Here is a 20,680-nt window from a genome sequence, read left to right as displayed (position 1 = left end):
AAAGACAGCCTAGAGGGAGTGGAGGGACAAAAGGAGAGGCCCCGAGATAGGACAGACTCTTCTGCTGGGCTAAGAGTATAGCCGGAAAGATTAACAATATTGCTGGGTGGGTTAAGGGAACTACTGTTGTGGCTCCTTGTGGCATGTAGCAGTTTAGATAGTTTAGTGTCCTTTTTCCTTTGTAGAGAGGCAAAGTTTGTCTTGTAAATGGCTTGTCTAGTTTTTGTAAAGTCTATCCATGAGGAAGTTTGTGTGGAAGGTTGTTTTTTTATGAGAGTATCCAGTTTTGAGAGCTCATTCTTAATCTTTCCCTGTTTGCTGTATAGGATGCTGATCAGGTGGTTTCGCAGTTTCTTTGAGAGTGTGTGACCTAGAGGGAGTGGGGCCAACTTTCTTATGCCCAGTAAGGTCTTTTGTTTTATGTGAACAGCTAATGGTAAACCAAGGCTGGACAATAGAGGCTGATGGGAGAACCCATAGCAAATATTCCACCAAGTGTCAAGCTGTCCGGTACCCTGAGCATTTGACTGAGAACAAGAAACTACTTAGTGCTAGTCCTGGCTCTGGCACTGGGTTACTTTGTGGCCTTGATCAAGTCACTTAGCCTTTCTATTGCAGTTCCCCATATGTAGAATGAGGCTAGAAAGATCCATCTACCTCTAGAGAAGTGTGTGGTCTCTCAAATAATAAAGTAGGCTTTGTGTGGTGATTAATTGGGTTAATATTTGCACAGTAAAGCTCTTTAAGTACAAGAGGGATCTGAGAGGAGCTAAATCCATTGAGGCAATGAGATGTGTAAAGTCATGCTAGCAATGAAAGTTAGACCAAAACAGAGCCATCTTTGATGGACCAATTATTTCCATTTGGCTTTGTCAAAAATCTGTGTTGCTGTAATGAAATAACAGCAGTGGGAACAGCCGGGGGCTTACGCTAATGTAACACCATGGGTTTTGTTGGGATAAACCTGACTTATACCAGTGTAAATGGTATCTGAATTGGGCCCTGTGAGTATTTTGTTCTTATTGTGTAACAATTTGGCTTACGCAGAGCCAGTGCCTTTGCATAAACACTTGATAGGTTACGTAGGGCACTTAAACGTAGGGCACTTAAATGGAGGGTTCTCACACTCTCATAGCATTCACCTTAACAGAAAGATCATCTTGGCTCATGTCCCCTCCCATTTATGGTCACGTCCTCATCTCCCTGCCACGTTCAATTACTTGTCTGTGTCTTCTAGTAAACTACTGAATTTTCTGTAAATGAACCTTGGGGTTTTTTTTGGTCTGGTTGGAATTCCAGGAATGTCTGAGGAAAGTGAGGTCCCAATCATGCAAAGCACTAAGCACGTGCTTAACTTTAAGTGCTTTAAGTTCCAATGAAGAAAGTGGAGTTACTCACATTCTTAAAGTCAAGCACATGCTTATGTAGCGTTGTTATGAAATCTGTACAAGACACGTGGCATTTCTGTTGTGTTTCAGTGAACTAAATTTCTCTGAAATTGCCATGTGAATAAAGTTATATTCCTGATCAAGAGAATACTCAGTGGACTATTTCCTTGGTACGAACACAAGATGTCTCATGGCATTGCGTGCTGGGATTATTGGTTTACAGACACCATCCTCTCAGTCCAACAGTCTGTTTTGCCACAAAATATAGTTCTCCTTGGAAGTAAAAATGGTGGATTTTGCAAAATGTGGGCTGAGATTTATATATATTTCTAGCACCAAGTAATTAATCTGTAGCTACATGTGGTTTCCTTTTCTCCTTTAGCCAGTTGTTGGATTCAAGGGTCATAGCCTGCTTGTGGAACTCCCATTGACACCTGTGGGAGTGGTGTGCAAACACTGAAGATAGAATATGGCCTCTCTACTCTTTTTTTCCAGACAGCAGAATAAGCTTGGACTATCCCAGCACTCCAGTGACATTGCCTACACTCACATTGCCAACCTGCAATGCTGCAATTCCCAAGAGGAACCCTGTTCTAATGCAATATCTTTCCATTAGTTCTGCTATCCTAAATCTACTGCTATTTACAGATTTGGATCCAGCATTTTTCCTTTACCAGTGGCAGCTGCTTGGGGGCAGATGTATCTGCTATGCAGTCTTTTGGCCGATCAGTGCTAAAATGACCTTGGTTAAGCTAGAAAATCTGAACCAATCACCATTTCAGATTGCCTTGTTCTAGGATGATCTGCATTCTTCACTAAAGGGGGTAGGTAGGGGGCAGCAAGATAAACTGGAAAAACCAGCTATTGTGTATCTACTCCCTTCATTTATTGTATTGATCGTGTTCTGCCCTTGTTCAGGCACTGGTTTATTACACAGAGTGGGTTATACACAAAAGGTTCATTGCACGGTCCAGGTTCTGGTACCTTATGTCCAGGTGGCTTACCAGGTCCAGACAATAGCATCAGCATATATGACTATCAGCAAATTTCTTAATATGGAAGAAACCAATACTTGGATTTGAATCCCTCACAGTGATAGAAAACCATCACCGCTGGTCCTGCACGAACAAGCGTCAGAGCTAATTTCTGTATGGTGGAAGGCCACAATCAAGCCCAATCTTGTGATCCCCGGGCACCCAAAAATCCTATTGAAGCTCGTGATAAGGAAAGCAAGATCAGCTTCAGATTATTATCCCTGGCATTCTAGTAGAGCTCAGAGGCCCTATTGTGCTAGGTACTGTACATACATATAGTAAGAGACTATATGACAATACTTAGACCAAGTAGACAAGACAGACAAAGGAATAAGTGCTATTGTCCCCATTTTATGTGGGGAATGACAGCACAAAGATTAAGTGACTTTCCCAGAGTCTAACAAGAAGTCTGTGGCAGAGCTGGGAAATGAGCCTAAATCTCCTAATGCCCACTCCAGGGCATTAACCACAGGACCATCTTCCCCTCAAATTTCTGCCTTGCGTTAATGCCCACTCATTAATGGGACAAACGAGTTATGTTGCCAAGAATGACCCTTCCCTGATCAGTCTTATGCTTTATTAGCAACATGAATGCCAGCATGACTCTCTCATTGCTACAACATGTTAAACACCTTGGAAATGTTTCCTTAAACTCTAGGTCAGTCTTATGAAATCCGTCTACTTGAGAATAGGAAATTGGGAGAGTTTCAAGATTTAAACACAAAATATGTAAAGGTAAGGAGAAATATAGATTTCTTTTCTTCCTGCTACTACATACAGACACAAATCAAGGCCCTGACCGTGCTGATCATGGAGGACAATGGGAGCTATTTTGCCATTGACTTTAATGGGAGCAGGACTGAAGGCCTAATTCCTGAGTTGGTTAGAGCTGCATATGCAGTTTTGCTTTGCAGGGTTTCATCTAAACCTTTGCTTTGGTTACAATCGTGCCCTCAGAGTTTCACTCTGAGTTTTGGGTTCAGATGAATCCCAAAATTCAAAGCTAAACTGGGCTGAAACCATTGAGCATCACTTCATCTACTGGCTTAACCCATGCAAAGCTATAAACCAACCCCAGGTTCAACGCACCTGGGCTCAGATACGTGTTCAGAAGGAGGACTCCAGCTTTTCACATAGCTTTCTCACACAGGTCTTACACAGCTCAAGTTTACATTCGTGGTGGACTCAACCCACAACATACAGAACTACCTCCTGAGTTCTGGGTTGTTTGACTCTGGGGTTTGGATTTTACAAATACAGGGATTTTGCAAAATTTGGATCCAGATCTTGGTTCTGGTTTCAAGCCCTCCTTGCCCAAATTCTTGTGGTTGTGATCCAGGGATTTTCATTAGAGAAGGGCCATTTGCAAAATTTGGATCCAGATCTGGATTTAGACCATCTCCAAAGTTCAAGCATATTTGAATTCCATGTTTTTATTCAGCCCACGACAGGAAGGATTTATAAAATGTGGCTCTGGGTTCAGATTTGCACACACGCTCTCTTGCTAGGAGAGCAAGCAAGTGCTTGGATCTAGGTTTTGGTTTGGGCCTTTCTCTAATGTTATATGCAAAATTAATCTCTCACTTCCATTCTGAATGGATGGCAACAGCAAGACAATGGACTTGGAAACTGGGAGGTGAGGGATAATTAGCTTGTGGTAGTGCAGCACTTTGCATATGCAAAGCAATACATTAGTACAAAGTCTCTTTGGCTTTGCCTGCATTGGGCATTTGCCCTGATTCTGGCCATTTGGTCTCTGGCCATTGATGTAGCTGCACCAGTCCAAACCTGAAGTGAAAGGGGAGCAAGCTCTGCTGGTGCAAACAGAGGCTTTCGTAGTCTACACTGGAAGAGGTGTACTGGGGCAAACCCTACATCAATGGCTTGGCCGTCGATTGCTGGAATCAAGGCAAATTCCCACTGACAAGGCCTCTGAAGTTCAAAGAGAGCATTGCCTTGATGAACCATCTCTCAATGGAATTTGACATAAATGGAGATGGGTGGCTTTCATTGGGACACTCTGATCTCCTCCTCGATGGGAGTTGGACACATGGAGAAGGAACAGATCAGACCCCCATCTCTGACACTGGGAAACCAAAATCCTCTCCGGAAAAGGGCTTCTGGCTCCCCTAATTCATCTTGCCCTCCTCTCTTAACAGAGCATCCTTCGGGTGGTTTTCCATGATCGGCGTCTGCAATACACAGAACACCAGCAGCTGGAGGGCTGGAGATGGAGCCGGCCTGGGGACCGCATCCTTGATATAGGTGAGATTATTTCATTATGGTTCCCATAAAGTGTTTGGAGCTGGCTGTGAGCTGCGTGAAGGATTTTTCAGAGTTTGCTTTTTTAGAAAAATTGTAATGGTGTGTGCATGTGCAGGGAGGGGTGAAAGAAACCACAGCTGCATTGGTTTAAACTGGATACCTCGTTGGTTGTCTTGGCTTTTCAAATGAGTCTGGTAACTGTATGAAAACTTGGTTGGTTGTCTTCAATTTAATATTTTTAAAATTTTAGGGGTTTTCTTCTACAGATATCCCACTGTCAGTCGGTATCTTAGATCCCAGGGCCAGCCCGACCCAGCTAAACACTGTTGAATTTCTGTGGGATCCGTCCAAAAGAGCATCTGCATTCATTCAGGTAAGGAATGAATGGATTTGCTTGCAGTAAATGGAATGGTATGATGGAATAAGGATACACAGAGACTGAAAAAGTATCTGAGGTGTGGGAAAGAAAAATACTAAGGAAAATACCCATGCTTTATCGATGAGTGTGTGCATTGATGTCCTATTTATAGGTTATTCACGTGTGCCAATTTAGCTTTTGGGGGAGGGGCTGCATCTTCTATTCTTAACACATAGCACAGGCCCTGTTGTAGGTAGAATGATCTGTATGTCTCTTTAAATATCCACTCTCCTCTTAAAGATGGGTTTCATTTATGGGGGGGAAAAGGCCATAAACTCTAGTTTTGCAAACACCCCGAATGGCTCAGTGTCTGCAAAATCTCAGACTTCATGGGGCTTTCCCACCCTTAATATCAAGTATCTATTTTTTTTAAATCTGTATCTATGCGACACCAAAGCCTGCTTTTCTATATGTTCAGTTTTTCTCCAGGCTGCTTGTCCTGTCACTCTTTTGACCTCTCTTTATTTTGTTCTGAACTCTTTCTACGTTTCCTCCAGAAAATAAGAGATGGGCCGGAACTAAACTTGAAAACCCCACTTGCATATACCCCTGAACTTCGGGGGCTTGAAATTCAGATCTTTTGCAACTTTGAGCCATCTCTAGTTATAAAGACAGCTTCTGTTTTGCCAGGTACATTGTATCAGCACAGAATTTACGCCAAGGAAACATGGTGGAGAGAAAGGGGTGCCCTTCAGGATACAAATCGACACATTTAAACAGAATGAGAATGGCGAATATACCGAACACTTGCATTCTGCAAGCTGCCAGATCAAAGTGTTCAAGGTATGGGCTAGTTCGGTTTTCCCAAATTCTCTCTGGAGTTCAAGACACGGGGAATGTTGCTCTTGCTGTGTGCAAGGTTTTAAAAATGTTTGTTAGTATTTCAGGCATTACAATAAAGCAAAAGAATAAAGGTATTAAACAGGTGGCGCTCGTACTCTTATCAGTAGTACCCGTTATGGAAAAGGCACAACATCCTAGCACACCTAGCAACAGAGATCTCAAAGTGCACTGCACAGCTAGCTACGTTCAGTGGACCGGCTTCATGCACTCAGACCGAGATCTGCCCAGATCTCAGTCCTTTCTGTTCTCTGGATTTTTAAACAATCAACTCTGCTTGGAGGGGCTAACAGCTCCTTGGGAAGGCACCAATGCACAGAATAGAGCTCTCATATCAGAGTCTCTTCAACCGTAAAAGATATTGCTCATTGAGTCACCAATAGCGGGAAAGAATTAGCCATAGAGATGGTGCGTTTATTCTACCTGTTCCAGTCCCGGCACTTGGTAACTTCTGTCACTGCCTGTTAAGATACCAAAGCCAACCTTTGCTCTATTACAGTGGTCCCCAACCCGTTCCATGGGGCGGGTGCCGGATGACTAGCTGCCAAGGACCGTAGCCGCCGGACAAGCAGCCACCGAAATGCTGCCGTGAAGCGGCAATGTCAAGAGGCGTCGCCGCCAAAATTCGGCGGCATTTTGGCGGTAGCGCTTCTTGACATTGCCGCTTCTTGGCGGCATTTTGGCGGCTGCTTTTCCAGCGGCCAGTAGGCGGGCGCACATGGGTGCCCGGTGGGCGCCATGACGCCCGCAGGCACCGCATTGGAGACCCCTGATCTATTACATTGTATAAATCCAGAGTGTTTTCACTGGCTTCAGTGGCATGCTCTGGATTTACACCCATAGAGCTGAGAGCAGAATCTGGCTCCTTTTTTAGTTTAGTTAGTTTTTAGTTAGCTCTTCCTGAGTAGCGGAGGAGAATAATGACTCCCTAGACTACTTTCAGATAAGCCCTCGAGAAGGGCCTTAAATGTTGCAAGTAGTTCTCCTCTATGCCACACAACGGAGAGGAAGATGGGCAGCCTAGTTCTCGGTCTCTGTTCATGTCTGAAGCTTTTTGGCAAACCTGGAACGAGCAGGTACTTGAATCCATTTCGGGACTGGTGATCAGGGTTTCGGTTAGATCTGAATCTAAACTTCCCCATAGACTGGTGGGGGGCATGGGGGCTGGATTTGGTGATCCACTCTGACCCCTCTTTAGTTTTCATAACATCTACAGTCCCTGGAGAAATAACACAGGTGTTCATTGAAGTGTGTTCCTCCATCAGAGATTCAGGCTCTAAAATAGTATCAAATCCTGTGAAAGCAAACAGCTTGTGTAGCACTCAACATGTTTAGGAAATGCTAAAGGCATGACAATATTAACAAAGGATGTTGTAGATACAGTAGAGGTTTTTCTATGAACTACTGCTTGGAAAATAGAGGCCTTGTCCTGCCCTTGTTTCATGTATAGAAAGCCCATTGATGTCAATGAGGCTTTTGTGCACAGATCAGATGAAACCTATGGCCCCCTGTTACCCACCCTGTGAAGCGAGGCATAAGGAAAAGCTTGTGCTCTGTGCTTCTAGCCTAAGGGAGCTGACAGAAAGCAGAAAACTGACAGAGAGAAAATGGAGAAGAAGACTGCCCAAGAGAAGGAGAAATACCAGCCCTCCTATGATACGACCATTCTCACAGAGGTAAGATGCTTCAGTCATGTACAGCACACTGGTTTAATATATCGGGCCACACACTTAAAATGACAAAAGGAATGACTTCTGCACTGGGTTGAATGAGTTTGTGGGGATCCACTCGGCAAGGTCTCATTGAGACTGAGAGCTTAATGAAACTATATAAAAGGGATTAGACTTTTCATAAAAAGCTATATTAGATGGAACTAAAGTTTATAAGGAATATTGGACCCTTATGCTTTAGAGCATAAACCAGCCATTAACTGGGTTAAGGAGCGATTGTCTTTCACCTCCCACCACCCCCTGAACTGTCCCCTCCAAATAAGTGTCCCATACATGTGGCTTACACTTTCCTCTGAACCATCTGGTACTGGGTGGAGTCCGACAGGATGCTGGAAGAGATGGTCTGATCCAATTGGCAATTCCCTTTCCTTCATGGATGTCCTTTAGAACAAGCCATTATAGTGAGCTTGGTCTTTGCTAGCTTCACTCTACAATGGGCTCACGTTTGAAGAATGTTGTGTGTGTGTGGTATGGGTCATATGAGATCTACTTTTTCTTCTTTTTAACATCATGATTACACTGTGCACTAAAGCTTGTGCATAACCTGTATTGGGCTGCAGAAGCACCAGCCAAGGGCACCTTTATAATCTGTTTAGGAGTCAGGTACCACCTTCCTTATGGGAATGTTCTACAGGCTGGCATTTTAGTCCTGGAACTGCCGCTGATGGGAAGATCAAGTTTTTTTATTTAAACAGTGTCTCACTGGAACTCCTTAAGACGATTTAATTTTCTTTTTGCTTGTTTTAAATAAGCTCTCCCCATTCCCTAGGAGAACAGTTTTTGGTCTACAGTTACTTGGAATAATCAAATACCATATAATTTGTCCTATAATTTAGTAGCCTTTGCTAGCAAGACCCTGCTGTGCAGAGAAACCTAATCCTACAGCATGGGCAGATACAGAGCTCTTGCTGTTAGTACCAGTGCACTTTAACACATTGAATCAGGAAATCCTCTAGCCCTGGTTGCCAACTAGTTAAATATTTGTTTAAAGCTATGTTTGTGGAGGTGATAAAACTCCAAGAATGCCACAGATTGTCTCCTGCTTTATCACTGCAAACAGGGACACTGCATAGTATAGTCATGGGCTCTTAACAGGTTGACTGCAGGGCCAGATTCTGTTGTTGTTGTTCTGGATTTACATCACTGTAACCAACTCCATTGGCTTCAGTAAAGTTACTTTGGATTTACACCAGTGCAACTGAGTGTGGAATCAGGCCTATGTTTGCAGTGGTTTTTGGCAGCCTTTTGTGTGCCTGCCTTAGGTTTTCCTATAACCTGTATTTATAAACTTGACTTCCTTTGTTGATACTTTTGAATGGACCAGGCCAAATTCTGCTCTCACGCTGGTAGAAACCTGACGTAACTCCACTGATGTGCCTGTGGCTCATCTAATTAGTCATTCTAGTCTGGAGTTGCTTGGGATTTATAATTGAGACCAGAATCTGGCAGCTGGGAAATTTCAGGCCAAATCCTGCCTTCAGTGAGAATTGATTTATTGGTGTTGCCCAGATGTAAGGAAGAGCACAGTTTGGCTCAGTGTTAGTTTGGAACAGGCTTTCTGAAAAGGAATATATGGAGAAAGCACCATTAGAACTAATTTGGTACCGCCTCAGTCCTCTTGCAATGCAGAGTATAGATCACTAGGCCTGCTCCTCCTTTCAGCAGGGGTAATTTGCTGACCTTAATGGAGTGACAGTGCCGTACGTGGTGTGAGGGAAGAATCAGGCCCCCTATTTAAGCCTGCTTTGCTCAGTGTCCCCATTGGCTTTGTTTTTACAGTGTTCTCCATGGCCAGATTTGCCTTATCAAGTGAACAACGCTCCATCTCCAAGTTACAACAGTTCTCCAAACAGCTTCAGCCTTGGAGATGGGTATGTAATAAATGCTTTCTCTTCTCAGTTGGTGTGTAGCGTGTGTGCGTGCATTGGTTTGATACCATATAATCAAGAACCAGCTTAGCCTGGAGCTCAGTGCTTATTCCAGCTTTAAAGTCCACTCTTCCCACAAGAATTCCCGGAAGGAACTGGCTGCATTTCCCACCTCCTTGCAGTTTAACGGTCTGATTACACATTCCCGATCTGTGTGCTGTATTGGGCAGGGGACGGGAATAATATTTTACACTGAGACACTATGGGATGGTCAGTGAAAGTTCTACTCTGTACATCAGTGAGGGCAGTGTTAGGTCTTAAGTGTTTATAACGGATATCTAGTATTCTCATTTTAAATTTAATGTATGTAAACAGGCCTGATGATATCTCTGCTCTGCACTGACAGACTTAGGCCCTGTGAGGGAGGGGAAAATATTCAGACTGCAAAAATAGACACTAGCATGCTAGCTGATAACTCTCTTCTGAGCACTCACTTCTATTCAAAGGTAAATAATTAGCTCTATAGGCAAATCTTTAGCATTTTTTTTAAGGCCCAGTCCACCCTGGAGGATAAAACATGTTTGTTTGAAACATGGTTTAAACCAGTTTGGGCTAACACTGTTCAAATACAATTTGCCCTGTTTAAAATAATAACACTGGGGTCAAATCATGGGGTCCTTCTTTACTCCGTTTTTGCACAGGCAAACTCCTTTGAACATCCCTGGGAGTTTGATGGCTTGGCCCAGGGATGGTAAAATGTTTGTGCCCAGCCTGCATTGGCAGGTCAGACCCTCTGAGCATGAATGGTTTGAAGATAGAGACTTGCCCAGCTGAAAAGTTTGAACTCAATGTGGTAAGCACAGTTTTCCTCCCAGTATGTGGGAGACCTGACAGTGCACTCACAGTTGCTGTGATGTTTTGGTTCAGTACAGAGCTTAAGGGGCCTGATCATGCCCTCAGTTGCACCTCTGCAAACTCCAGTGAAGCCAATGGGAGTGCATGTGTGCAACTGATGATATGTTCAGGGTCAAGGTTAGCTTTATTCTATAAATGTGACATTTAAGAGTAAACATGATTTGCTTTCTGCAACCTGCTGAAGATTAATTCCATGGTAGTAGGATTATTAAATCTGATGGACCTCTCTTCCCTTCACTTCCCTCCACCACTTTTCCTTGGCACACATTCCTCTCAAGGAGTTAATGCAAGATCTTGGGGAGAGGGATTAGAAGGCGCTAACTTTTCCTCCCACAAAGTCCATCTGCTTTCCATCCAGATGGATTTGTAAAGCAACAACAAAGGGGCAATGTCAATGGAAGTTTACTTGCAGAATTTTGCCCAAACTGATTTAAAAAATAACTGATCCAATCAGGGGGAAAAAATGTCAACTTGACATAAAATTCTTGACAGTCAAGACAAGGGTTTGGGGGGTGGGGAAAGACAACCAACAATTTTCAATGTCAATTTTAAAATAACGTTTTTTTCTCTCCCTGCTTTATACAATTTTTTAGCAACAGTTCTCCAACCCACCAAGTGGAGCTCCTGCCTCCCAGCAACGATGTAAGTATTTGAGATCATGTTAATGTGGTGCTTTTCTTTTTTTAGGACACTGCTGAACAGTTCATTTCAAGACCCTCTTATTCTTTTTGCAATGTAGCACCTCCTTCCCTCTGCTTCTATTCAAGATGTCCAGCAGTGGCTTCATCGTAATAGGTTTTCTCCATTCTGTAGACTCTTCTCAAGTTTCTCGGGTGAGTTTAAGTGGTCCGTGTTTTTGTTTTGTTTTTCTGGTACAAGCGTGGATCATTCTTTGGAGGTTGGTAGCATTTGTCAAAGAAAATGGTGAGCTGGGGTTTGGACGAACCTCTAAAAAAGATTGGTCAGGGTTTCCAAAACTGGAAGCCTAAAGTTAAGTTCCTAAGTCCCTATATAATCTTAATAGGAGCTGCTTAAATACTCAGCACTTGTGTGAACTGGGCCACTCATTTAGGTGCCAAAATCTGGGCTTTGAAGTCTAATTTTGGGCAACTTGGTTTTGAAAATCTCGGTCATTGAAATTCTACTCTCTCTCATTGGTGCATGAAATGTGCGTGGGTTGTTCCAATTTAAGCTAACTTTCATCATGCGTTCGAGGAAGGAACTGACCGTGAGTATCTGAAAGGTACATACTAGGAGGTGACACACTTTGTAGCTTGTGAAGGCTGGATGGAAAGCAGATGGACATATCGGGGCTCCTTGGTTCCCTCTGTCTCCCCACCTACAAGCTCCCTGTGGGGCAACCTCCCAACTCCTTCTGTTTCAGGGACTCTCTGCAACTTCTCTCCCCATCTCCCTTCCTCCCCACCCTGACAGGGGTTCTGTGTGCCTCCCATTTTCCCTCTCTCATATCCGGGTCACCCACTTCCCTCCCCCCCCCCCCCTCCACCCCGTATGCTAGCAGCTCTGTGTGCACCTCTTTTCCAACCTTCCCTCCAATATGAGGGGCTCTGTGTGCCTCCCATGCAATCCTCCATTCTCCCCCCACATGCCAGTGCCTGTGTGTACACCCCATTTCTCCCCTTCCCCACCATTGCTAATCTGGGAGATAAATCCATTCAGTTTGTCAAGGTGTCAATGAGTCCAACTCTATTAGGAGGCTCGGGAGAGATTGGGAATTGTTATGCTGGATGGTATTAATGGGTGCCATCAATCTGATGTTTGATCTAGAGATAATGGTGGAGATGCTTGAAGTTGTGGATGTGGTAATCAGAAGGCAGGGGCTCCATGTGTCCCCCCTTTTCCCCAAAAATCAATAGGGGAAATCCAATATCCATTGTTGCCTAGTACTTTCTCCAGAGAGACCAGGTGGGTGAGGTGTAATCTCTCTTATTGGACCAACTTCGGTTGGTGAGGGAGACAAGTTCTTGTCTCTCTCACCAACTGAAATTGGTCCAATAAGAGAGATTACACCTCACCCACCTTTTTCTTTCCAATATTCTGGGACTGACATGGCCCCAACAATGCTGAATAGCATGTTCTCTGAAACATTGAAATTGGTCAGATGAGGCATTCAAAAGTTATGTTGCAGACAGACAAACAGAAATGTCATCAAGTTGAGTTTAAGGCCTCCGCAATCTTGGTCAACAAGAAGACATTTTAAAATGTTCCTGTGCAGCAGGAAAGCTAGGTCTTCTACTCATAACCAGCCCTAGCCATCTAGGTCAGCAAGGGTTGCATGGCCAAATGCTGTTTCGTGTTACTCCATTAAAACCGCATTGACGTATGTAGTTGAGAGCAGATTTTGGCCCACTGACCAGGAACTCAGTCTAGCTTGTGCATGTGGCAGTTGAAAGCACTTCCTCTGGACCACTGCTCATCATTGGCCATTCTGTGGACTTGCAGAAAATCTGTTGTGAAGGGATCGATTGCAGTGCACACCCTGGGAATGTTAACTGTTCATCCAGCATCTCTTAACAGGTCCAGCTGTACATGTTTCTGATTATTTGGAAGCTCTTTTGTTTTGTTTAACCTCTAAAAATAACCTCGAAATGTCTAGGTGCTGACTTACTGAAGATGTCCAAAGAAGATTTTGTTCAGATCTGTGGGCCTGCTGATGGAATTCGGCTCTTTAATGCAATCAAAGGAAGGTTTGTACCTATCTCTTCCAGATACTACTATTGCAGCATCCATTGGTGCTTCCAGTGTTAATTCAGTGTCTCTGGTTACAGCGCCTCTGTAAAGTCCTCGAAGTAGGTCTCCTTAGAGTCTGGTTGACTCAAGGGGCTGGCAGTGGGCTATTCACCCTAAGGTATGGGTTTGAATACTGCCTAGGTCAGAGATGAGTGACCATTAGCATAATGTGGTTCTTCAGTGGTCTGTTTGGAATCAGTTAGTGGTCTCAATGTGCTTCCCAGTAGAGACATGTTCACATCCCATCTGGTACCTGTGTTGCCTGTGTCAGCAGAAACCAAGGTTTGAATGGACTAAAAAGACTGAGCCCACAAATGCCTCCTAACCCTCATCAGGAGGCAGTGGCTACACTCACTAACCGACTGGGCTGGGTTCAAGTCAGTAACTGAGGGCTTTAGTAACTTCTATGTACTAAGGGCCTCCTGTGTGGTGCTGAGCACCCTCAATCTTATTTGCTTCATAGGAGTCGAGGCTGCTCAGCACCAATTCCATCATCTCCCAGGGTTAGGAAGCTTCTGTTACCAAATCTCCGGGCACATCTCCTCTCCTCTGCAACGCTAGTGTCAAAATTCCCCTTAACTGCTTTTTATGTACTACCCAAATGAGTCCACCACAGCTGTTCCAGTGCATTGTGGACCGGTTCACACCAACAACACAGTCTAATAACAAAGAATTTCGCTTTTGTTTTTAAACCCATAGAAACGTAAGGCCTAAAATGACAATTTATGTCTGTCAAGAACCAGAGCAGAACAGGTCTCATCTGCACCAAAAACGAGAGAATGGAGATGGTAATCTGTGTGGTAAGTTTCCTGACCTCTGCTCCCATAAGTGCTAGTCTGATGAGATGCGTTGGTTCTGAGCTCCACATCTGACTGCTCCATGTCTGAAAAGTTAACAGTGGTTCACCCCAGCATTCCACTGGGTTGGCTTCAGCTCCACAAGGGCATGGAGCACAGACAGCATCCTGCCTGCCACAGAGATGCAACTTGTGCTGACTTGAGGGTTATTCAGGAAAGGCAGGTGATGTTTGCACTGCCACCCTCCCTTAAGGGAGCCATCAACACAGGGCAGTTTCTGCTAGTGGCTCCACAGTAGCCCCTATAATGGAATGCCACTGAGGAGACTAATTGAATCAGTGCATCCTCTCCCAGCTGTCCTGGCCATGCCCTCTCTCAAGCCGGCCCTGCCCACTTCAGGGGTTCTCCTTGGCCCCCTTCAAGCCCTTTGATGGAAGGGAGATTGTAGCCCCTTTACCCTTTTTAAAAATCAACATTGTCAAACGTTACCACCCATTGGTATCTGATCTACTGCAGTTATCACCTCGCATGTAAAATAGGAAGTAACTGATAACACCATATAGGAGATGTTGACTTTTTAATGGCAACCATTGTACTTTAGGCAACCATTTCATTTAATAGAATTTGAAGAACAGATGCAAGACTCTGCCCTTTTGAGAATGGCACATGCAGAAATGCCAGAGGGTAGTGGGGCCTGGAGGATAGGCCACAGGATTGGGCATCAGGAGATCCAGGTTCTGTTCTGGGTTCTGCTTCGAGATCTATGCATGCAAAGAACTACACATGTGCTAGGCTTTTTTCTTATAACATAGAAACTCATTCATCTTCCTGTAGCTCAAACTAATTCTCTTTCAGATGTATCCAAAGTGCCAAAATGAGGTCAGCAGAATCACACGATTCTCTAAGAAAATCAACTAGCACTCGTATAAAGGGTGTTTCATTTAGTGTCTTGCGATTTGTGGTTTTATTGGCAGTTCTTGAGTCTTTCTGCAGGCAAATCTGGGCCAAAACTTATCTAGATTTTCCTTGCATTCTTACATGCAGAGAAATAAATATTAGCCATTTTGGGGCAGATCCTTAGCTGGTATAAATTGGTGCTACTTCAAAGGCACTATGCTAACTTACACCAGCTCCAGATCTAGCGCTTGATCTTTTATATCCAATTCATTCATTGAAGTCAAGCTTTTTGGTTGTATGTATAAAGGCTTGTTTCCCTGAATTATTGCAGTATATCATGCAGTCTTCTTGGAAGAGCTGACAACCCTGGAATTAATTGAGAAGATTGCAAACTTGTATAGCATTTCCCCACAGCAGATAAATCGGATCTATCGGCAAGGACCTACAGGGATCCATGTATTAGTGAGCAATGAGGTAAGGGGCTAAAGCAAACACATCTGGTATGAAGTATCAGAGTTCAAGACAGCTGCCTGACTTTCTTTCTTTCTTTTGTTATAGTTAGGCTGACCTTTAAAACTATGTAAGAGTCTCCAAGGGAACTAGTCAAGATTACTAAGCCTAAAAAATCTGTTTAACTATCACACTAGTCCAAGATATTTTTGAGTCTTAAATCAAAGAATTCAGCCATACAACTCTCCTTTTTTCTCCTTAAGAGAAGTTCCTTTTAAGTGATATTTGTTGTAGCATGAAATATATCTTAATTCCAATGAATTAGTGAATTTCAAAAGTGGTAACTTTTTGGGTATCAGATCTGAAAATCAGGCTCTTTAAGGTTGGGCACCCGGAAATCACTTGCCAGTCACTCTTCCGTCTTAGCCAATGGCTGCAGACATTGAGCCAAAGCCATTGCTTGCTAGGTGTATGTAACAATGTCCCTGAATTCTTGGCAGTTCCCTGCTTACACAAGCACTTCATAGTGAATTGCCCCACTCTTCTTTCTTTCTCTAAATGACTTACTCTTTTCATGCGCCAGAATCACTTAAGGAGCTTCATTTAGATGGACTGGCACTACACCTGAAAGGAACGTTGTTAAAGCAAACGAAGCAGAGAGCGGGACTCAAATGGGGCCTAAATTTAAGCCTGTAATGCTTACTCTGAAAGTCTCCTTGCCATTTCACCCCGATTAAATCAGAAACCTTCAGCGTTTAATAAGCATGAAGTGCTTTGAGGCAACCTGTGAGGGAGGGAATTGCCTCAACTACCTCTGGTGTGAGGGGCCTTAATTAAATACTTAAGTTACTTATTAACAATATCTATTACTTTATTTTTGGTCTTTTGTGCTCTAGTGGCAGAGAGGCACAAGTGATGCAAAGGAGAGGCACTGAGTTAATGTACTTCACGCATCATTAGGTGCACACACCCCCAGTGCAGTGGAGTCTAATTTGGGTGGGGGGGGGGAGAGAGAGAGAGAGTAGGGGAGTTAACTTAGCCTGAGGGGAACCAGAGGTGGAAAGGGAGCTTAGCATGAGAACTTGAAGAGAATGGAAGTGGAATTGCTCTGCTTGCCATTGGGGTCAAGTTTAAACAGGTAGGGGCCAGATTTTCAAGTGCTCAGCACACAATGGGAGCTAAAGTCTCAAAAGAGCTCAAAAAGTTAGGCACTTAACTGCCTTCCAAGCTCTGGGCCTCAGCTCCCGTTGTAACACTTTTCCAGAGGAGCTCATCACTCTGTGCCCAACCTGATCAGTTATTTGGGGATTTAAATGGAAGCTGGACTTTTCTTTAAAATCTGTTTGCTTCTCATGAGTAACTAGCTCTGCTTAGGTTAGCTACTAACCCTACCAACAGAGATCTCACTCTTCTCTTTGAGTTTCTCATATGATTTTGGTCAAGGTGTATGTGTATTGTCTACTTGCAGAGAGGAAGAAACAGGCAAATGTTACATGTAAGCAAAGTAATCAGATGTATGCTGTCTAGCTTATTTTATTTAAGGACATTAATGATATTCCGTATGTACAGGAAGGACTCCATTTTTCCTTTTTTTAGAAGCAAACATCCTCTCATATTCAAAAGAATGAAATGATAGCAATGATCTACTCTTAACTGAGCGGCGTCCTTTCATTGGACAAATATTTCACTAGTAAACTAGACTTTAAAAGAAGGAACCATATCTCAGCAATTGTAAATCGGCATAGTTCCACTGAAGTCAATGGAACTATACCAGCTTAGGATATGATCCATGACTTTTAACTTCCTGACAGTAAGATCTGTGGCCCTTGTCAGGCCTTGTTGACTTCAAAGGGTGTTTGCCATTGACTTTAGTGGTGCGAGATCAGGCCTTGTTGGAGAGGGAGAATAGTCTCCCCAAGGAAGTTATAGAAGCCCTGGTGCTTGGGACACTTAAAAATAGACTGGTGAAAAACTAGTAAATGTATAATAAGCCTGCATTATGATCCTGACCCCACCTGATGTAAATTGGCCTAAACCTGCTGAAGTCAATGGAGGTAGGCCAGTTTAAGGGCCGGACCCTCACCCGATCTAGAGTGGGGATGCACTGGGTGACTTGATGTAGCAGGAAAAAATGAATTTGTGTGGTAATCTTTGGACTCGATCCTGCAAATGAGGAGCACTATAGATCTGATCCAGAAAAACACTTAAGCATGAGTTAGTCCCATTGGCTTTAATGGACTACTCATATATTCAATTGCTTTGCTGTATTGGGGCAAAATGCTCAGTACTTTGTAAGATCTGATGCTCAGTTGATTGACCTTCCCTTTAAAAGTTATATTGGGCATTGAATTAAAACTTGTTGTGCTCAAAATGTTAAGACATCAACTGTTATGAAGAATTTTTGTTCTTGTTTTTTCCCCCTGCCATTCAGATGGTGCAAAACTTCCAGGATGAGTCTTGTTTTGTTATCAGCACATTAAAAGGTATGCTATTCTGATGCTACTTACCGTTTTATACTATTGCTTTCAACTGCCTAAGAACTTCAGGGAAAGAATGGGGTGGAAAAAGTGAGAAATGGAAAGGTGGGATATGGCAGATATAAATAACCAAAAGTTCTGTAAATGAAACTTTGGTTTCCTTTGTTGGCCATGTAAATTTAAGTAATATGTAGCAAATAACACTGCAAAAGTCAAATGCATTAATCGACTAAAATATCTCTCATCCACTTTTAAATCCATATTCTGATAAGCCTAGACATAACTGAGGTGTAAAGTAATTATTCCTCTTAATGAAGGATTTTATTTTATGAAGAACCACTGTAACCTCTGAGATAAGAATCTGAGAGTGAGTATACAGGTAAATGAATCCTCAGACTAACTTCTTCATGAAGCATTTGAAGTCTTGAATCCCTTCTAAGCTATCTGGAAAAGGCTGACTTTTTCTGATTTGCATCTCTAGCATCAAGCACAACTGGAGTGGTAGCTGAATGCATAAAAATAAATACTAGGGCCAAATTCTGCCCTCCCTTATACCAGTGTAAATCTGAAACTAAATTCTGCTCTGTTACATTGAATTTAGGTGGATTATAAAGCCACTGAATTCAAAGGCCCAAACCTCAATTGGTGTAAACCATCTTAGCTCCATGGAAGCCAATTTTCAGTAGATGAGGATCTGGTCCATATTCTCTGTTTATACTGGTGCCAATTTGGCATAAGTCCATTGACATCACTAGTGTAAATTATCAGAATTTAGCCTTAATTGCCTATTAGAATCATTTTTAAAAATGCTTTTGTATGAACGTTCAGTATTAATCCTTATTAATCAGTTATGGTAGCAGAGTGTAAGCTGCATTAGAGGAAAGACCAGAATGTTACATTTCTTCATCTTCTTTATATAAAATAAATCGCAATAATCTTTGCACTGAAAAGCATTTTGCTATTACAGCTGAAAGCAACGATGGCTACCACATCATTTTAAAATGACCACTCGGCCTAGCAGGACTGTAACAGCCTAAAACTACGATGCCTCACCAAGATTGCTGCAACCCAGACTGGAAACATGAAGATCCATTTGGATAAAGCGCTCCCATGAACTGAAAAATACCAAAGGTCTTAAGGAAAAACAAACTTCGTAGACAAGTGGTTTTCTGAGAATGGAGATGAGAATATCTTCAGAGCGTCTGTGTATTTTTCTACCCTTTCCCTCCTATTTAGGCTTTTAAATTGTTGAGGGTCCTGCTTATTGCTCAGATACTTCTGCCTTTTTCTAAAGGGAAATGCAAAATGAAAAGCAATTGTCATGGCTGGAACTGGTTTATCTACAGTGCCTGAGTACTCTTGCATTCAGCACCAGTCTCATCTCCGATACAAGCTCTTATCCTCTTTCTAGACAGAGGACTATAGGTGGGATCCACGAACGGGCGTAGGTGTAACAACATTGAGTGTCATAGTGCCTAGAAAATCCCCGGAACAACATTGCGAGCCACAAAGCCAATTTAGACACCTTGGCTCCCTGTACAATGAATGGGGAGAGATAGGCACCTTTGACTGCGATCCACAAAGTCAACACGCTGCATGGAGGCACCTATCTTGGCTAGTGATCCACAAACTGGAGGAACACAGGTTTTTGGCTGCCCATGTGGGACCCAAAACAACAGCTGTGGGGGGTGGGGGGTGGAGGGGAGGAAGACCTCCCTTATCGTTAGCCTGGTGGATAGGGTACTCTCACAGGATGTGGGAGATCCCCAGTGCAAGTGCCACCCCCCTCATCCTGAGGGGTAGAAACGTGGAAGATCCCTGTTCAGATTCTCTCAGGTGAGGTCCCTAGCTACCAGGCTATGGAAAATTCTGAGGTGAGGTTCCCTCAGTTTCTCCTGTTGAAGTTGTTCCATTGTTTAATTAAAGTGGAATCTTTAGATGCCTAAGTCTGTTTGTTTTCTGGCCCAATTAATATTTAAGTATCTGCGTGCATCCCATCCTGTGATCCTATAACCAGTCAGTTATGGCTGTTTGTGATTCACACTGCATTGTTCTATCTTTCCTCTTTAAAAAACAACCAACCAACACTTCCCTCTCCTTGTCAGTGCTCCTGGTGAGCATTTGGTCCTGCTGCCTTCCCATTCAATTTGACAACACAGCAGATACTGGACTAATTTCCATTTTTGGTACCCTGCTAAGCTTGCTCTAGACCTCTTCTCCATTTGCCCCCTCTCTTTTTTCACTCAGCTGTAAGACCTGCTTTCAAAAAAATTTTTTTTTTTTTTTTTGGTAGCTACATCTGTTCCACTGTTGCTACTAGAGGTGAATGTGTATTGTTCCATTTTAGCATGCTGCCAGAAGGACTCCACATGGATGGAAATGTACACACATACAATCCAATGATTTTTTTGGAGGATGCAAATGAGGACAAATCAAGGCGAACAGTTCACACTATATTTTTTTTAGCTTAGAATAGCTTCAGTCAAATGCATTGTTTTTTGAGAATGACTTTAAATCGCTTGACAACTTAACTCTGGATTTATTCCATTCAACGAAAGCTTTTGGTAACTGATACTTGCTGTAAATGTTAGGTTTTAGTTGTGGTAGCTTCTGTTTTCTACATAAGCTATCTGCTGTAGCAAATGCAATCAAGTATCAGCGGGTAGCCGTGTTAGTTTATGCAATCAGTTTATTTGAATCTAAGATCAGGTAAGGGGGCATTCCGAATACTTGCTCCTCGCAGACATCTGCTGTGTCATTCTTGCTTCCTGTTTGCATGCCTGTATCTACCATTCTCCTTTTCATCTTTATGGGCCTGATCTGGCTCCCATTGATTTCAATTGAAGCTGG

The 20,680-nt window shown here is 43.1% G+C and overlaps 1 protein-coding gene across 1 annotated transcript in view; it reads left to right on the top strand.

Moving 5' to 3' along the window:
- The window catches only part of TFCP2L1 (transcription factor CP2 like 1), a 39,341-nt gene extending 20,506 nt beyond the window's left edge, over positions 1–18,835 (top strand). Inside the window, exons 3-15 of the mRNA XM_065413437.1 lie at positions 3,081–3,157; positions 4,582–4,687; positions 4,954–5,060; positions 5,736–5,888; positions 7,511–7,621; positions 9,455–9,546; positions 11,052–11,100; positions 11,198–11,291; positions 13,076–13,166; positions 13,909–14,009; positions 15,235–15,377; positions 17,785–17,836; positions 18,798–18,835. Of these exons, the coding sequence (XP_065269509.1) occupies positions 3,081–3,157; positions 4,582–4,687; positions 4,954–5,060; positions 5,736–5,888; positions 7,511–7,621; positions 9,455–9,546; positions 11,052–11,100; positions 11,198–11,291; positions 13,076–13,166; positions 13,909–14,009; positions 15,235–15,377; positions 17,785–17,836; positions 18,798–18,835 (1,214 nt within the window). The remainder of the gene's footprint in view (positions 1–3,080; positions 3,158–4,581; positions 4,688–4,953; positions 5,061–5,735; positions 5,889–7,510; positions 7,622–9,454; positions 9,547–11,051; positions 11,101–11,197; positions 11,292–13,075; positions 13,167–13,908; positions 14,010–15,234; positions 15,378–17,784; positions 17,837–18,797) is intronic.
- Positions 18,836–20,680: the final 1,845 nt, after the last annotated feature.

The sequence above is a fragment of the Emys orbicularis genome, chromosome 11 (genome assembly GCF_028017835.1).
Source record: "Emys orbicularis isolate rEmyOrb1 chromosome 11, rEmyOrb1.hap1, whole genome shotgun sequence".
Classification (NCBI taxonomy): Eukaryota; Metazoa; Chordata; order Testudines; family Emydidae; genus Emys; species Emys orbicularis.
This window is presented reverse-complemented; position numbering and strand designations above follow the sequence as displayed.